Source organism: Nomascus leucogenys, chromosome X, assembly GCF_006542625.1.
Source record: "Nomascus leucogenys isolate Asia chromosome X, Asia_NLE_v1, whole genome shotgun sequence".
Lineage (NCBI taxonomy): Eukaryota > Metazoa > Chordata > Mammalia > Primates > Hylobatidae > Nomascus > Nomascus leucogenys.
Genome location: NC_044406.1, coordinates 139,392,093 through 139,408,868, shown reverse-complemented (window position 1 = coordinate 139,408,868; position 16,776 = coordinate 139,392,093). Strand labels below are relative to the sequence as shown.

Genomic DNA, 16,776 nt, shown 5'->3' with positions numbered 1-16,776 from the left:
ATGGCATGAGCCACTGCGCCCAGCCCAGATGGCATCGTTCTGCCTGTAGTCCTCTGCAGCCTGTTTGTTCACCAGCAGTTGATGGAGGTTGCTGTTCGCTTACCCACTGTACCATAGCTTCATGTTCCAGCGCATGTGCCCACTGCAGCTGCTAGGCTCATTCCCCTGTTGCTGGACACTGGGTGGTTCTCCTTGTTTGCCGTGGTGCAGAATGCAAGATGTCTCAGATACGGTGGTAGACTGCATCATTGTTCACAAGTACTCAATCGCCCCTTTCTCTTTAAGAGTAGTCCTAGTCCATAGCCAGCTGGAGACTGGAACTGGAAGTAGCTATGACTCAGGGATCAGGAGACCATCATGGCTGCTGTGGGGGGTCTTTCCACACTGCGAAGTGAGTGACTGAAACCCCCAAGCCCTTGCACCTCCCACTCCCCTGACCTTTTAAAAAAGCACTTCTGGCTGGGCGCGGTGGCTCACGCCTGTAATCCCAGCACTTTGGGAGGCCGAGGCAGGCGGATCATGAGGTCAGGAGATCAGGACCATCCTGGCTAACACGGTGAAACCCCGTCTCTACTAAAAATACGAAAAATTAGCCAGGCGTGGTGGCGTGCGCCTGTAGTCCCAGCTACTAGGGAGGCTGAGGCAGGAGAATGGCTTGAACCCAGGAGGCAGAGGTTGCAGTGAGCAGAGATCGTGCCATTGTACTCCAGCCTGGGTGACAGAGTGAAACTCTGTCTCAAAAAAAAAAAACAAAAAAAACCACAAAATAAAGATGTACAGTGTAATGCTTATCAAAGCAGACAGTCCCATGGCATCACCCAGGTCAAGAATTTGAATATCATTGCCCCGAAAGCCCCTCTCATACCCTTACTATCACTTCCCAATGTGACCATGAACTTGATTCTTGTGCTAATCACTTTGGTCTTTATAGTTTGACCAGTTAAGCATGCATTCCTAAAAATGATGGGATGTGTTTTGGCTGTTTTGAGGCTTTAAATAAAGGAAATTATTCAGTATAATATTTTTCCCTCCTGCACTCTTTTTTTTTTTTTTTTTTGGAGACAGAGTTTGGCTCTTGTTGCCCAGGCTGGAGTGCAATGGCGCCATCTCAGCTCACTGCAACCTTCGGATTCCAGCAATTCTCCTGCCTCAGCCTCCCGAGTAGCTGGGATTACAGGCATGTGCCACCACGCCCGGCTAATTTTTTGTATTTAGTAGAGACGGGATTTCACCATGTTGGTCAGGCTGGTCTTGAACTCCTAACCTCAGGTGACCCACCCACCTCGGCCTCCCAAAGTGCTGAGATTACAGGTGTGAGTCACCGCACTCAGCCCTCTCCTCCACTCTGAAGGGGAGTATTATTGTGTGTCTAGATTCTTTGCTCAACATTGGCAGATTAATTCAAGTGGCTGCATGTAACAATGTTGCTGCATAGTATTCCACTGGATAAATACGTCACCACTGATTGCGTCCTTTAACTGTTGACATTTGGTTGGTTTCCCATTTGGGCTGTTATGGCTAATGCTGCTGTGAACAATTATGTATATGTCTTTTTTTTTATTTTTTTATTATTATACTTTAGGTTTTAGGGTACATGTGCACAATGTGCAGGTTTGTTACATATGTATCCATGTGCCATGTTGTTTTGCTGCACCCATTAACTCGTTATTTAGCATTTATTTTTTTTTTTTTGAGACGGAGTCTCGCTCTGTCCCCCAGGCTGGAGTGCAGTGGCGCGATCTCAGCTCACTGCAAGCTCCGCCTTCCGGGTTCACGCCAGTCTCCTGCCTCAGCCTCCTGAGTAGCTGGAACTACAGGTGCCCACCCCCACGCCCGGCTAATTTTTTGTATTTTTAGTAGAGACGGGGTTTCACTGTGTTAGCCAGGATGGTCTCCATCTCCTGACCTCAAGATCTGCCTGCCTCGGCCTGAGTGCTTGGATTACAGGCGGAGCCACTGCGCCCAGCCAATGTATATGTCTTTTGTTAAACATAGATGTTCATTTCAATAGGTATATAACTAGGTGGGGAATTGCTAGGTCATAGAGTATATGCACTGGGTTGAGTAGTGTCCCCATAAAAGTCATTGCAGACAGAATCAAGTTAAGGTGAGGTTATACTGGATAAGGGTGACCCCTAGTTCAATGCGTGGTGTTTTTAAAGGAGGAGAAAAAGAGACAGACACAGGGAGGAGAGCGCCGCATGAAGCTGAAGGCAGAGATTGGAATGACACCTCCGCAAGCCAAAGAACACGGAGCATTGCTGGGAACCACCGGAAGAAGTCAGAAGAGAGGCCTGGAGCTGGCTCTCCCTCACAGCCCCAGAAGGAACCCACCCTGGTGCCACCTTGATTTCGGACTTCTGGCCTTCAGAACTGGGAGAGAATACATTTCTGTTGCTTTAAATAAATTTCTGTTGCCTCTTGGGTTCAAGTGATTCTCCTGTCTCAGCCTCCTGAGTAGCTGGGATTACAGGCGTGCACCATCACGCCGGCTAATTTTTTGGGGTTTTTTTGTTTGTTTTTGAGATGGAGTCTCACTCTGTCGACCAGGCTGGAGTGCAGTGGTGTGATCTTGGCTTACTGCTAGCTCTGCCTCCCGGGTTCATGCCATTCTCCTGCCTCAGCCTCCAGAGTAGCTGGGACTACAGGCACCCGCCACCATGCCTGGCTAATTTTTTTGTATTTTTAGTAGAGATAGGGTTTCGCCATGTTAGCCAGGATGGTCTCGATCTCCTGACCTCGTGATCCGCCTGCCTCGGCCTCCCAAAGTGCTTCGATTACAGGCGTGAGCCACCGTGCCCGGCCTTTTTGTTTGAGACAGAGTTTTGCTGTTGTTTCCCAGGCTGGAGTGCAATGGCGCGATCTCGGCTCACTGCAACCTCCGCCTCCCAGGTTCAAGCGACTCTCCTGCCTCAGCCTTCCCAAGTAGCTGGGACTACAGGCGTGCGCTACCACACCTGGCTAATTTTGTATATTTAGTAGAGACGGGGGTTTCTCCATGTTGGTCAGGCTGGTCTCAAACTCCCGACCTCAGGTGATCCGCCCGCCTCGGCCTCCCAAAGTGTTGGGATTACAGGCGTGAGCCACTGCGACTGGCCTAATTTTTGTATTTTAGTAGAGATGGGGTTTCACCATGTGGGCCAGGTTGGTCTCGAACTCCTGACTTCAAATGATCTGCCCACCTTAGCCTCCTAAAGTGTTGGGATTACAGGCATGAGCCATGGTGCCCAGCTGCTTTTATCTATATTTAATTACAAGTGTTTGGTTTCTCCCAGGTAATTTTTTTCCCTTTTTGGTCATTTTTTTAAAAAACCTTTTATTTTGAAATAATTAAGCACCAACACTGCTGAAAGACCTGGTTGTCTGAATCTTCTCTTGTTGCTGGATCATCTTTGGTGGTTCTATCTTTTCTTTCTTTCCACGTTTCTGTTATAGTATTTTTAATACTGTGTCTACGCCACCACCCTGGATTTGCCTTTGCTCCCACCCAAGACCCCCAGCTCCATCTGGGCAACGCCAGTCCCACCTCCTGATCGCAGTGTGCGCTGCTCACGGCTGGCTACTTGCCGGGCTATTCAGAGCTCCTCTCCCACCTATGATGCAGCCCAGGTAGGATCCAATTGATTCTCCACACTTGGGGCTCTCTGAAGTGTGGCCCCAATCTACCTGGCTAGCTTTGGGTTTTGAAGCAAGTTCATTAGCCTCACTCCACCTCCTTGGCAAAATGAGGAGATTAATCCCTATTTCTGCAATGTTGTTACAGGGATTACAGACAATAACTGAAGCCTTAAGTGACTGGTGCAGAAGAGGCTGATGCCCATCTGCTCAAGTGTGCTGCATGTGCCCAGGGCACTAAGGGTTCAGCCTTTCTGTCCAGCAGTCACTTCCCATTTCCACCCCTACAGAGAGGCCAGAGGCATTTTACAACAAGCCAACACATATGCTTTATGGTTCTGTCTCAAAAACATGAAAACCCAGGCCCTAGGACTCAAGTGATGTTGAGAGGCAGAAAGGATGGAGAAGTCGTTGGCCCCAGCATGGGGGCAAGCAGCCAGACCTCAGGCCCTCACTCTAGGCTCCACGTGGCTGGGCTTGACCTCTGGCCAAGGGCTGCTCTTCCCGCCTGCGGCCCACCTGAGGCCAGACCTTGCCCGAGGAAAGGGTCTGTGGCGGGGGGAAGCTCAGGCAGAAGGAAGACGTGGCCAATGGCCATCCCTGAGGAGGTCGTGAGCAGCTCCTGGTTTGGCAAGGGCGGTGGGTAGAAGCCAGGCCGAGGAGTCTTAGGGTCGCCTCTCCACAGCTCTGGTGGGCCCCCCGCTCCCCTAGCCAACTGGTTGCTCACCTGCCTTCTATGCTCCCTCCTGATGCCAGCCCCTGGGAGAGAACGTCTGAAGGCAAGAAGGAAAGAGGGCCCTGCCTAAGCTTCTTCCTCCCTGCTTGGCCAAGTGGGAGAGGCAGCTGAGGTCCTTCGTTTAACTGAGGAAGCACGGAGGAGCTGGAATGCCTACCGGCTCGGAGAGGGCACTTGAGAGGGTCTATGAACAAATCTGTCTAAAAGCCACATTTGAGCTAAAAGCATCAGTCCATCCCTCAGCCCCAGCTCTGTGCAGGCCAAGAATCCAGAAGGCAGCAAGCAAGGCCTATCTCCCAGGCTGGAGGTGGTTGTGGAGCTGCTCTGCCTGGGTCTTCAGACGCTGGAATTCCTCTTGAATGAAGTCCGTCAGGGCTTTCCGCATCTCCACCTGAGGGAAAGGACCAGGGATGGCCTGCACCCCTCGGGAAGCTTGGCCAAGGTGCCCTGGGAGGGTGACAGGACGGAGAGGGTGGAGGCACCCTGCTGGCAGCCAGCAGCAGGGGGTCCAGGGACAGCTACGGGGGACCCAGGAGGAAACTCACAGCTGACTTGTTCTCCGCCCGGAGCCGCTCGAGTACAGGCAGGGCACTGAAGGGCTTCCCGATCAGCACGGTGATTTTCTGTGGGGTGGCCGCCAAGAGTGATGACGAGCAGGAGGAGTGCCCACAGCCCCAGCCCAAGCAACCCGGGAGCCAGAAGCTAAGCCCCGGCTCTGCTGTGCCACACACTCCCCAGGGGCCACTCTTCCTCTAAAACGAGGTCCTGGTCCTGGGTCCTGTGCTGTAGATGACCTGTCCTGTCCCCACAGCCCACCTCTGCCCCAGCCTGACTTCCTCTGCTCTCATTTTAATGTCTCGGTGCCAGGAAGCCCCTCTATGTTCCACTCGGTCCCCTGCTGTAGCCTCACGCTGAGCTCCTCCTGCAGCTGGCCTCCATAGTGCTGAGTGGGAGACACGGGGCAGACGGCAGGCAGGCAGACAGACAGGCAGCCAAAGGTCAGCAGTCCCTACCCACCTGTCCAAAGCGGGGGAAGTAGGGCGGACTGTTAGGAAGGACGTCATTCATTCCTGCAACACAGTGGACAGAAGGCCAGACGTGGGGTGGAGCAGGGCAGCCTGGGACCAGAGGGAGTCCCAGGCCCCCCACCCCAGATGCCATCTCTCTGTCCCCGTCCCCAGGCTCACCGACATGCCACAGGGGCAGGATGATGGGGTTGAGATGACACTCAGCAATCAGGCGCCCGATTCCTGCCCGGTGGGGAGGTAGAAATGTTAGCATAAGCTGGGCCCTGAGCCAAGCTTCTGTGCCAGCCTCTGGCCAGTGCCACCCCCGACATCCTCCAGTTCAATTCAGCTCCCTTGGGCAAGCCCCTGCGAGAGGCAGGCCCTAGTCTCAGCACCTGTCCCCTTCCTGGCGCTACAACATGCCCATCTACCCCCATACAACCCAGCCCGAGGGGGCGGGAGCCAGGGGCCCACAGGGCCATCTCTGGGCCGGGAGGATGGCTGTGGCCAGAGACCAGCAGCCCTTACCCCACTTGAAACGCAGGAATTCGGAACTCATGTTCACTTTCCCTGGTGAGAGAGCACAGAGGCGAGGCTTGGGAGCCCATCCCGCTCATACTGGGGGGGCTCGACCCAGTCAGCCCTGCTGACCTTCTGGGAAGATATGCACCCAGTCCCCATGGTTGAGCTTCTCCAAAATGAAGTCCATCCCCTTCTGGTAGACGCCATCTCCTGCAAGGAAAAGGCCTCTCCCCATCAGTAACCATTCTCGGGGGCATGGGGTGACAGGTTAGCTTACCCTCAACACTCTCCAAACCTCAATGAAACAGGCCCTTCTCCCTGGGGCCCATGCATTGGGGACTATCCCCCTCAGTCCCTGCTTGCTGGGAAAGCCCCAGCAGATTAGGGACTTCCCATCCCCCACTGTGCCATCCACATAGACGCCCTCCAATGACCATCTCCAGGGCCTGCATGGCACTTGGGCACGCTGTGGGGCTTCCTTCCTAATATCTTCTAAACCCCTAAGTGCCAGGAAGCATCAGCTCAAGTCATCTCCTACCGAGATTCTGACCTGGCAATTCCTCCATCTACCTATGAACCCCGTCTTCAGTGGCTCACCAGCTGGGCTGCTTCATCCACATACTCCTGCACACTCTCAAAGATCCCCAGGTCAGCGCACCACCTGCCCTCCCTCCCCAGCCAGGCCCTGGCTGCCAGCCGACCGCTCTTGGAGCCTCATGCGTTCCTTTCTCTTTGAAGGTGCCACTCCTGGGGTGATCCTACCATATGCCAGCTGCTAGAGAAACCAAGTGCATTTGTGATTTCCAACCTTGCTTAGGCCCCAGATTCTGGGCAACAACCCTTTGCTGGGGTCTCAGCCGCTTGTCACAGCCGCTCCTCACAGGGCACCCGCCTGAGGCCTCAGCCTCCACCATTCCTCCCTCCTGCTGACCCCTTCTTCTCAGGGCACCCCAGGAAACTAGACCCTCCCTTATACGGAGGCCTCTTGGGAAAGGGAGAACATTCATTTGAACACACATCAAGAGCTTGGGAAAAACTCAAACTTGCTAGACTGAAAAACAGTGGAGTCAAACTGCTCCTGGTCTAGCAACTTTCCACATTGGAGATAACCCTGAGACCATGACACTGCACCCAAGAGAAGGAAATGCAAACCTCCTTCCTTCTGAAGCCAATGTTGGCTGTTGCGTGCTGGCTGGAAGCCTGGGGACGCTTGGAGACAGTAAGTACACAGTAAGGATCTCATCAACCTTGGTGATGGAAAAGTAATCATGTGGGAGACAAAACAGGAAAGAGGTGGACAGGTTGAAGGAATGGGGTATAGCAGATATCCTCATCTTATAAAGTGGAGAGTAAAGAAGCCCTATCACAGAGCGAGAGACAGACACTGGGAATACCTCTGGCAATGAACTTTGTCCTCTCCAAGGCCGATTCTTTGAAAGTTGCTAGTTAGGGATCCAGGAATCTCAACCCAACCCAAACAGTGCCCTGACCCAGCAGCCCACTCGGGCGAGAGGGAGGGGGCAATGACCCACTGGAGTTTTCTCAGGGCATGGGAAAAGCAGCAGTTTCCCTACTTGGGATGCAGCATGTGTAATAGTACAGGGGAGTCTTCATAGGTCCTGGCCCCTTCTCTACTAAAACCCACTGATACAACCTATCCATTGAGCTTGAAACTGGAATTTAAAAAATCATAATAATATGCTTTTGGAGCAAGACTTCATCATTTGTAGCTTTTGCAAATGCTCCTACTGCTCACTTGTGTCACTTGTGTCAAATCACTTCGATACTTAAATACCATATTAAAGTCTACGCTTGGGGAAAAAGGGAATTTTTTTGAACATAGAAGCCAAGTGTGCCAAATACTGCCTTTGTCTTAATGACATATTATTAGTTCTTTGCTGAAGGAACTGAGAGGCAGGGACGAGGGGTGAATGAGCAGAGTCCCCATCTTTCAGAGCAGGTTGGGATAAACGATGCCATGGTCATTTGCCAAGACACTGTGGCCTCTGCTTGTTTCTTTACAGAGACAGAAGTAGCCTCCAAAAGCAGCAGAAAGAGAAACCACTCCAGGGGGCTGCTTCTGAGGAGTGGGGCTAGGGAGGTGAGGGGCGGGCACTGCAGCTTTCCATTAAAAGCCCCTCTTTGTTATTTGTTGTTACTTTATTGGGTTTTACCACATTCTACTTTGACCAGCTAGAAATAACAAACCCCTCCTTGACCTCTAATATCCTTTGGTTACTCTTCCTTCTGTCTCTTTTTCCTCCCAACTGCACCCCTGGGAGGACTTGCCGCCCCTGCGGTCTCCATTCCCCGCCAACTGCAGCACCACCAGCCCTCGGGCCACAATAATCTGGCTCTGGCAGCTGTCACTCCATGGAAACGCTTCTCCAGCATCACCTGCTGCTTCCATGGTGCCACAGGCGCCTGGTTTGCTTTTCTCTCTGGCCATGGCTCCCTGCCATCTTGGTGGCTTCTCTCTCCCTCTGTGCCATCCTGGGCCTCTGCCCTCTCTCTGAAGACTCTCACTCTGCATTCGTGACTTTGTGGTTTTTGTGGTTGAATTCCCAGTATCTTTTTTTTTATTAATTTTTTTTGCACACAAAAACAATAAACATTTTCTAAAAATACATACAAACAAAAAGATGCATATCAAACATACCAGGAAGGCTGCACATGGGAAGACGGGGAATAGAAATGGGGAGTGGGAATCAAAATAAATGAGAGAGGGACTTTATATGGATCAGTGATAATAACTCAATCCTCTATTTGACGAAGAAGGAGAAGGAAGAGGAAGAAAAAGAAAGTGGGATAAAGGATCAGAAAGGGAGGAAAATAGAAAAAATTAGAGTATGACTCCAGGATAGACCTGCCCTGTTGTCACTGAGTTGGTTGGTTGGTTTGTCTGTTGCATTTTTCATATGCTTCGCCATGTTGGCCAGACTGGTCTCGAACTCCTAGCCCGAAGTGATCAACCCGCCTCGGCCCCCCAGAGTGCCGGGACCACAGGCGTGAGCCACCACGTCCAGCCCCCAGATTGCTTCTGGCCTCCGTGGTATACCTCCCAGACGGGGCGGTCAGGCAGAGGCGCTCCCCACATCCCAGACAGGGCGGCTGGGCAGAGGCGCTCCTCACTTCCCAGACCAGGCGGCCGGGCAGAGACGCTCCTCACTTCTTCCCAGATGGGGCAGCCAGGCAGAGGTGCTCCTCACTTCTTCCCAGACGGGGCGGCCGGGCAGAGGCACTCCTCACTTCCCAGACGGGGCGACCGGGCAGAGACGCTCCTCATTTCTTCCCAGACGGGCGGCCGGGCAGAGGCGCTCCTCACTTCCCAGACGGGGCGGCCGGGCAGAGGCGCTCCTCACTTCCCAGACGGGGCGGCCGGGCAGAGGCGCTCCCACTTCCAGACGGGGGCCGGGCAGAGGCGCTCCTCACTTCCCAGACGGGGGGCCGGGCAGAGGCGCTCCTCACTTCCCGGACGGGGCGGCCGGGCAGAGGCGCTCCTCACTTCTTCCCGGACGGGGCGGCGGGCAGAGGCGCTCCTCACTTCCCAGACGGGGCGGCCGGGCAGAGGGCTCCTCACTTCTTCCCGGACGGGGCGGCCGGGCAGAGGCGCTCCTCACTTCCCAGACGGGGCGGCCGGGCAGAGGCGCTCCTCACTTCCCAGACGATGGGTGGCCGGGCAGAGGCGCTCCTCACTTCCCAGACGATGGGTGGCCGGGCAGAGGTGCTCCTCACTTCCCAGACGGGGCGGCCGGGCAGAGGCGCTCCTCACTTCCCAGACGGGGCGGCCGGGCAGAGGTGCTCCTCACTTCTTCCCGGACGGGCGGCCGGGCAGAGGCGCTCCTCACTTCCCGGACGGGGCGGCCGGGCAGAGGCGCTCCTCACTTCTTCCCGGACGGGGCGGCCGGGCAGAGGCGCTCCTCACTTCTTCCCGGACGGGGCGGCCGGGCAGAGGCGCTCCTCACTTCCCGAGGGGGGCGGGCAGAGGGCTCCTCACTTCCCGGACGGGGCGGCCGGGCAGAGGCGCTCCCACTTCCCAGACGATGGGTGGCCGGGCAGAGGCGCTCCTCACTTCCCAGACGGGGCGGCCGGGCAGAGGCGCTCGTCACTTCCCAGACGGGGCGGCGGGCAGAGGCGCTCCTCACTTCCCAGACGATGGGTGGCCGGGCAGAGGCGCTCCTCACTTCCCAGACGGGGCGGCCGGGCAGAGGCGCTCCTCACTTCCCAGATGATGGGTGGCCAGGCAGAGGCGCTCCTCACTTCCCAGACGGGGCGGCCGGGCAGAGGCGCTCGTCACTTCCCAGACGGGGCGGCCGGGCAGAGGCGCTCCTCACTTCCCAGACGGGGCGGCCGGGCAGAGGCGCTCCTCACTTCCCAGATGGGGCGGCCGGGCAGAGGCGCTCCTCACTTCCCAGACGGGGCGGCCGGGCAGAGGCGCTCCTCACTTCCCAGACGGGGCGGCCGGGCAGAGGCGTTCCTCACTTCCCAGACGATGGGTGGCTGGGCAGAGGCGCCCCTCACTTCCCAGACGGGGCGGCCGGGCAGAGGCGCTCCTCACTTCCCAGACGATGGGTGGCCGGGCAGAGGCGCTCCTCACGTCCCAGACGATGGGCGGCCGGGCAGAGGCGCTCCTCACTTCCAGACGGGGCGGCCGGGCAGAGGCGCTCCTCACTTCCCAGACGATGGGTGGCCGGGCAGAGGCGCTCCTCACGTCCCAGACGATGGGCGGCCGGGCAGAGGCGCTCCTCACTTCCCAGACGGGGCCGCGGGCAGAGGCGCTCCTCACTTCCCAGACGGGGCCGCCGGGCAGAGGCGCTCCTCACTTCCCAGACGGGGTCGCCGGGCAGAGGCGCTCCTCACTTCTCAGACGGGGCGGCCGGGCAGAGGCGCTCCTCACTTCCCAGACGGGGTGGCCGGGCAGAGGCGCTCCTCACTTTCCAGACGGGGCGGCCGGGCAGAGGCGCTCCTCACTTCCCAGACGATGGTGGCCGGGCAGAGGCGCTCCTGACTTACCAGACGATGGGTGGCCGGGCAGAGGCGCTCCTCACGTCCCAGACGATGGGCGGCCGGGCAGAGGCGCTCCTCACTTCCCAGACGGGGCGGCCGGGCAGAGGCGCTCCTCACTTCCCAGACGGGGCCGCCGGGCAGAGGCGCTCCTCACTTCCCAGACGGGGTCGCCGGGCAGAGGCGCTCCTCACTTCCCAGACGGGGCGGCCGGGCAGAGGCGCTCCTCACTTCCCAGACGGGGTGGCCGGGCAGAGGCGCTCCTCACTTTCCAGACGGGGCGGCCGGGCAGGGCGCTCCTCACTTCCCAGACGATGGGTGGCCGGGCAGAGGTGCTCCTCACGTCCCAGACGATGGGGGCCGGGCAGAGGCGCTCCTCACTTCCCAGACGGGGCGGCCGGGCAGAGGCGCTCCTCACTTCTTCCCAGATGGGGCGGCCGGGCAGAGGCGCTCCTCACTTCCCAGACGGGGCGGCCGAATTCCCAGTATCTTTATTCCTGATAATTATTATTATTTTTTTTTTTTTGAGACAGAGTCTTGCTCTGTCGCCCAGGCTGGAGTGCAGTGGCGCATTCTCAGCTCACTGCAAGCTCCGTCTCCCAGGTTCTTGCCACTCTCCTGCCTCAGCCTCCCGAATAGCTGGGACTACAGGTGCCTGCCACCACGCCCAGCTAATTTTTTATATGTTTAGTAGAGACGGAGTTTCACCATGTTAGCCAGGATGGTCTCGATCTCCTGACCTCGTGATCTGCCTGCTTCGGCCTCCCAAAGTGTTGGGATGACAGGCGTGAGCCACCACGCCCAGCCCCCTGATCATTCTTCTAAGTTCCAGAACTGCACACCCCACTGCCTCTGGGACTGCTCTCCTTCCACAGGTGAGGGGCTCCTCAGATGCAGCACAAGCAAAACAGGACTCACCCTCTCCCCTCCCAGCCCCCTCACTGCTTTCCCTTTGCACCCTTCTCCCCGTGGCTCAGCTCCAACACCTGTTGTCATCTTTGAGTTCTCTTCCTCACCCCACCTACACTTAATCTATCAACAAGTCCAGAGTACATCCCAAAGAAGTCCCCTTCTCCGGTTCTCCACCGTGACACTTGGAGGCCCAGCCACAATCATCTGCTGCTGGAGCTACTGTCCCCACGTCCGGCTAATTTTTATATTTTTAGTAGAGACGGGGTTTCACCATGGTGGGCGTCCACCTGGCCGTGCTGCAGCCACATTGCAACTAGAATGGTATCTCTCTTTTGTTTTTGAGACGGAGTCTTGCTCTGTCGCCCAGGCTGGAGTGCAGTGGCGCGATCTCGGCTCACTGCAACCTCCGCCTCCCGAGTTCAAATGATTCTCCTGCCTCAGTCTCCTGAGTAGCTGTGATTATGGGCCTGTGTCACCACGCCCGGCTAATTTTTATATTTTTAGTAGAGACGGGGTTTCACCATGTTGGTCAGGCTGGTCTCAAACTCCTGACCTCAGGTGAACCACCCGCCTCGGCCCTGCAAAGTACTGGGATTACAGGCGTGAGCCACCATGCCCGGCAGATGCTATCTCTTAACCACAGACACAAGCATGTCACCACTTGGATGAGAGAGCACAGTCAAGTACAAAAATCTTTTTTTTTTTTTTTTTTTTGAGACCCGGTCTCACTCTGTGGCCCAGGCTGGAATGCAGTGGCAGGATCTCAGCTCACTGCAGCCTCCACCTCCTGGGTTCAAGTGATTCTCCCACCCCAGCCTCCCGAGTAGCTGAGATTACAGGCGTGCGCCACCACATCCAGCTAATTTTTGTATTTTTAGTACAGACAGGGTTTCACCACATTAGCCAAGCTGGTCTCAAACTCCTGACCTCAGGTGATCCACCCGCCTCAGCCTCCCAAAGCACTGAGATTACAGGCGTGAGCCACCCCACCTGGCTATCTAATCTATGTAATCAATCTATCTATCTAATCTATCTAATCTATCTATCTACCTATCATCTATCTATCTATCTATGTACCTACCTACCTATCTACCTACCTACCTATCTACCTACCTACCTATCTATCTATACCTGGGGTCTCACTATATTGCTCAGGCTGGCCTCAAATTCCTGGGCTGGGTTGGGCACAATGGCTCATGCCTGTAATCTCAGCACTTTGAGAGGCTGAGGTGGGAGGATCACTTGAGTCTAGGAGTTCAAGACCAGCCTTGGCAATGTAGTAAGACCCCAACTCTACAAAAAAAAAAAAAAAAAAAAAAAAAAAGAATTAGCTGGGCACACTCCTTAGTCCCAGCTGCTCAGGAGGCTGAGGTGAGAGGATCGTTTGAACCCAGGAAACAGAAGCTGCAGTTAGCCATCATCACGCCACGGCACTCCAGCCTGGACAACAGCAACAGACATTGTCTCAAGGAAAAAAAAAAATCAAGGGCTCAAGTGATCCTCCCACCTCAGCCTCCTGAGGAGCTGGGACTGCAGGCATGCATCAGTGCAGCCAGCTAGAATTCAAAATTCTTTATTTTTTTTTGAGACGGAGTCTCGCTCTGTCACCCAGGCTGGAGTGCAGTGGCACGATCTCGGCTCGCTGCAAGCTCCACCTCCTGGGTTCACGCCATTCTCCTGCCTCAGCCTCCCTAGTAGCTGGGACTACAGGCGCCCGCCACCACGCCCGGCTAATTTTTTTGTATTTTTAGTAGAGACGGGGTTTCACCCTGTTAGCCAGGATGGTCTCGATCTCCTGACCTCGTGATCCGCTGGCCTCAGCCTCCCAAAGTGCTGGGATTACAGGCGTGAGCCACCGTGCCCAGCCCAAATCCAAAATTCTTAATAGGATTATTCTAGAACCTTCATATTCTACATACAACTTATATTTTCTACCTTTCTTTTGTTTAAAACATTTTTTTTTTTTAAAGAGACAGGGTCTTACTATGTTGCCCAGGCTGGTCTCAAACTCCTGGGCTTGAGTGATCCTCCCACCTTGACCTCACAAAGTGCTGGGACGACAAGTGTGAACCGCTGTGCCTGGCCTACCTTTCTCTCTTCTTTTTCCAGCACCTGGCATGTGCCTGCCTGTGTCTAGAACACCTTTCCCCTCATTCTCTGCTTGGAAAAATTCTGCTCCTGCAGAGGAAGGAGCAATCTGGATTCGAATCCTGGCTTTGCCACCTCCTACCCCATGACCTTGGGCCAGCAGCTTAATCTCTGTGATCCTCCCTGTCTGTAGAATAGGGATCAAAATGGCCCCATCCCCTGGGGTTCTCACCCCACAAGCCTGTTTGTTCTCCTAGAAGCAAAACCCTCTGGCCTGCGGGTACATGCTACTGCCACCATGGACCAATGACAATGCACTGTTCTCAATGAGTCTCTTAGTGACATCCCTAAGAGAAGAGGGTGTGGATAATGCCTCCTTGAATTCTAATGCCAAGGCTCCAGGTCCACACGATCCCTGGGCAGTTGCAGGGAGTTGAGGGCTCTCCAAGGAGCCATCCCTCCTCCCGCAGCCTCTGCCCCCTCTGCTGGCATGTGATTGAGCTGGGCCTCCTGTTGGCTCCCGGGCTGCCTACCCCCATAGGTCCCTCCAAAACAGAGACACTGGCCACCAGCTTTCCTGCCCCAGAAGTCCCTCCCTGCACTCGCTGGAGGAGCAGCTCACCTCGGCACACAGGCACACACTTGCCCAAGCTGAAGAAGTGGGAGTGTAGCTCCTTGGTGAAGCAGATGTCTGCAGCTGCAGGGGTCCTGAGCAGGGACAGATGCAATTAGTCCTGCCCCCTGCACCCCGCTCCACCACCCTGCCCCCATCATCAGCATGCAGAAGGGAGGCACAGGGGAGGGCCTGCGGGGCCCCACCCCATGCCCTGCCTGGACTGCTGGACGCCACCTCCTGGGCAGAGCAGGAGGAGGGCAAATCTGGGCAGAGGCAGGTGGGGCCGGCCCGGCCCACTTCGAGGGACCCATTCCTCCTCACCAACGCATCAACTTCAGGTTCCAGATGTGGCGGAGTTTCAGGATCCCTAGAGGACAGGAAAGGTTTCATGCTCCAACTTCCCATATCCCCAGGGAGTGCCCTTCCTTCATCCCATTTCAGGGAATGAGGGACAGCAGCACTACCATTTCCCTACAGCCCAAAGTGGCATCTTTCAGACCCTTAGGCCAGACCGTTCCGTTCTCCCTGGCTCCTCCCTCTCCCCCACCCTCCACGTCTTACTCATCAGGGCGCCTGGACCGCCCACCTCCCCAATATACTTGCACAATGCCCATTCTTCTATACTTCTCCCTGTACTGTCACTGCAACCACCCCAGTCTAGGCTAGTGGATGGCTCCAAGGCCTCCTTCCTGGCCTCCCCAGATCCACCTGTGACATCTATAGGCCTTTCTCTACCCAGCAGCCAGGGTGAGCTCTGAAGGACTCCAGTGTGGCCAGGTGGCTCCCCATGAGCTCTAGGACAGTCTAACCCCTCTGTTCAGGAGTGGAAGCCCCGGGCACCCCTCCACCCAGCCATCTGGTTACCGGAGCCAAGCAACTTCCTGTGAAGTCAGCAGAGCAGGAACCTCTAGGTGTGGCAACCAGGCTCCCAAATAGGGCTGAAGGGTACCCGCCCAGCCAGCGGCAAACCTGAAGCCAGGACACTGGGCTTCCAGTCCCTGGCCCAGAACTTCCTCACAGGATATCCTATGTTCAACCCCCAAATTTTTCCCAACACTGTGGGGCCCTGGATGGTTTAGAGAACAGAGGGTTCTGGAGGCCTGACGTTAAAGGAGCTGTAAGATCTGCCCTGTGGCCGTTCCTTGGTCCTGCTCCATGCCCGAGGCCCTCTCCACAAATCAAAGTCTCGGCCCTGGGGCAGAACACCCGGAAACCGGAGTGCCAGAGCTCCATGAGAAGGCAGCGAGAAGGGGTTTGTTCTGACGAGGCTGGGCCCGTCCCGAATCCTCGCCTTTCCTCCCCCTGCCCAGCACACTGGCCCGGGTACCCCAGAGATGAGGGTCGTCCATGCAGGACTGGTGATTGGACACGGTGATGAGGGGCGTGGCCGGGCCTCGGTTCTCGATGAGCTCGTACAGCACCTCCTTGTTGTGCACGGTCAGGTGGTTCATGTACTCTGGCGGGGAGGGAGAGGTCAGGCGCTCAGGGCTCGCCCGCTAGGTCGGCGCCGCGGCGTCCCCCACCCTAAGTCCCACCTCCGGCCGGGCATGGGTACCCGGGGGGGCCTGCCTCGGCCTGGGCCCACTCACTGGTCCAGAAGCAGCTGTAGGTGCCCACCAAGCCCATGACGACGCTGCTGGCTAGGGTCCAGGTGAGCGGCGGCACCGCGGGGAACGGCCACTTCACGTGCAGGGGCATCCCCACCTGGCCCGCGGCCGGCGCTCCCAGCGCCCCGGGCCGGCCTGTGGGACGCCTCTAGGTCTGCGACCTCGACCGCTCGAGACACTGGCCCTTGACTGGCCCGCGCACGGACGAACGGGAGGCGCGGGGCAACAGGGGACTGGACCGAGGTCCCTTCGCAGGTCAGGCCGGAGCCGCGCCCGGCCCCGCTCTCTCGTCACTGAGGAGCGATCGCCGGGGTCACAGGCCGTGGGCGCGCTGCGGAACGGGAGGAAACGGGAAGGCGGGCGCTGGCGCCCCGGCCCGGCTCAACCGCCGGAAAGCGAGCCTGCGCCGGTGCCCGACCCCACCGACTGTCGCAAAGCGCGCCCGGGCCGCTTGACGGCAGCGAGGCCAGCCCCAGGGCGGCGGGAAGTGGCCGTCACCCCGTGGGGCTCCCGCTTCCCGGCAGCCTCCTGCGCTCACCTTTTGTCTCTCTAGTGTTCCTGTTTTTTGTTTGACGCAGGGTCCAGCCAGACCCAGGCTGGAGTGCAGTGCTGGGATCACGGCTCACTGCAGCCTCGATCTCCCAGACTCAAGCGATTCTCCTGCCTCAG

General features: G+C 56.7%; 1 protein-coding gene across 6 annotated transcripts; it reads right to left on the bottom strand.

Annotated features, from left to right (window-relative positions):
- Positions 1-3,919: 3,919 nt before the first annotated feature.
- On the bottom strand, positions 3,920-16,522 carry TAZ (tafazzin). Of its 6 annotated transcripts, XM_030807139.1 has the most exons (11): positions 16,090-16,511; positions 15,828-15,956; positions 14,822-14,867; positions 14,507-14,592; positions 13,885-13,974; positions 6,010-6,090; positions 5,887-5,928; positions 5,539-5,601; positions 5,369-5,421; positions 4,897-4,974; positions 3,920-4,742 (listed from the first exon to the last, which is right to left on the bottom strand). In XM_030807139.1, exons 1-11 carry the CDS (start codon positions 16,196-16,198, stop codon positions 4,641-4,643), a joined length of 879 nt encoding a protein of 292 aa, XP_030662999.1. In that variant the 5' UTR covers positions 16,199-16,511; the 3' UTR covers positions 3,920-4,640. The 6 variants fall into 6 exon arrangements, 5 of the variants coding, with proteins under 5 accessions (XP_030662999.1, XP_030663000.1, XP_030662997.1 ...); XM_030807140.1 differs by lacking the exon at positions 5,887-5,928; XM_030807137.1 differs by lacking the exon at positions 13,885-13,974.
- Positions 16,523-16,776: the final 254 nt, after the last annotated feature.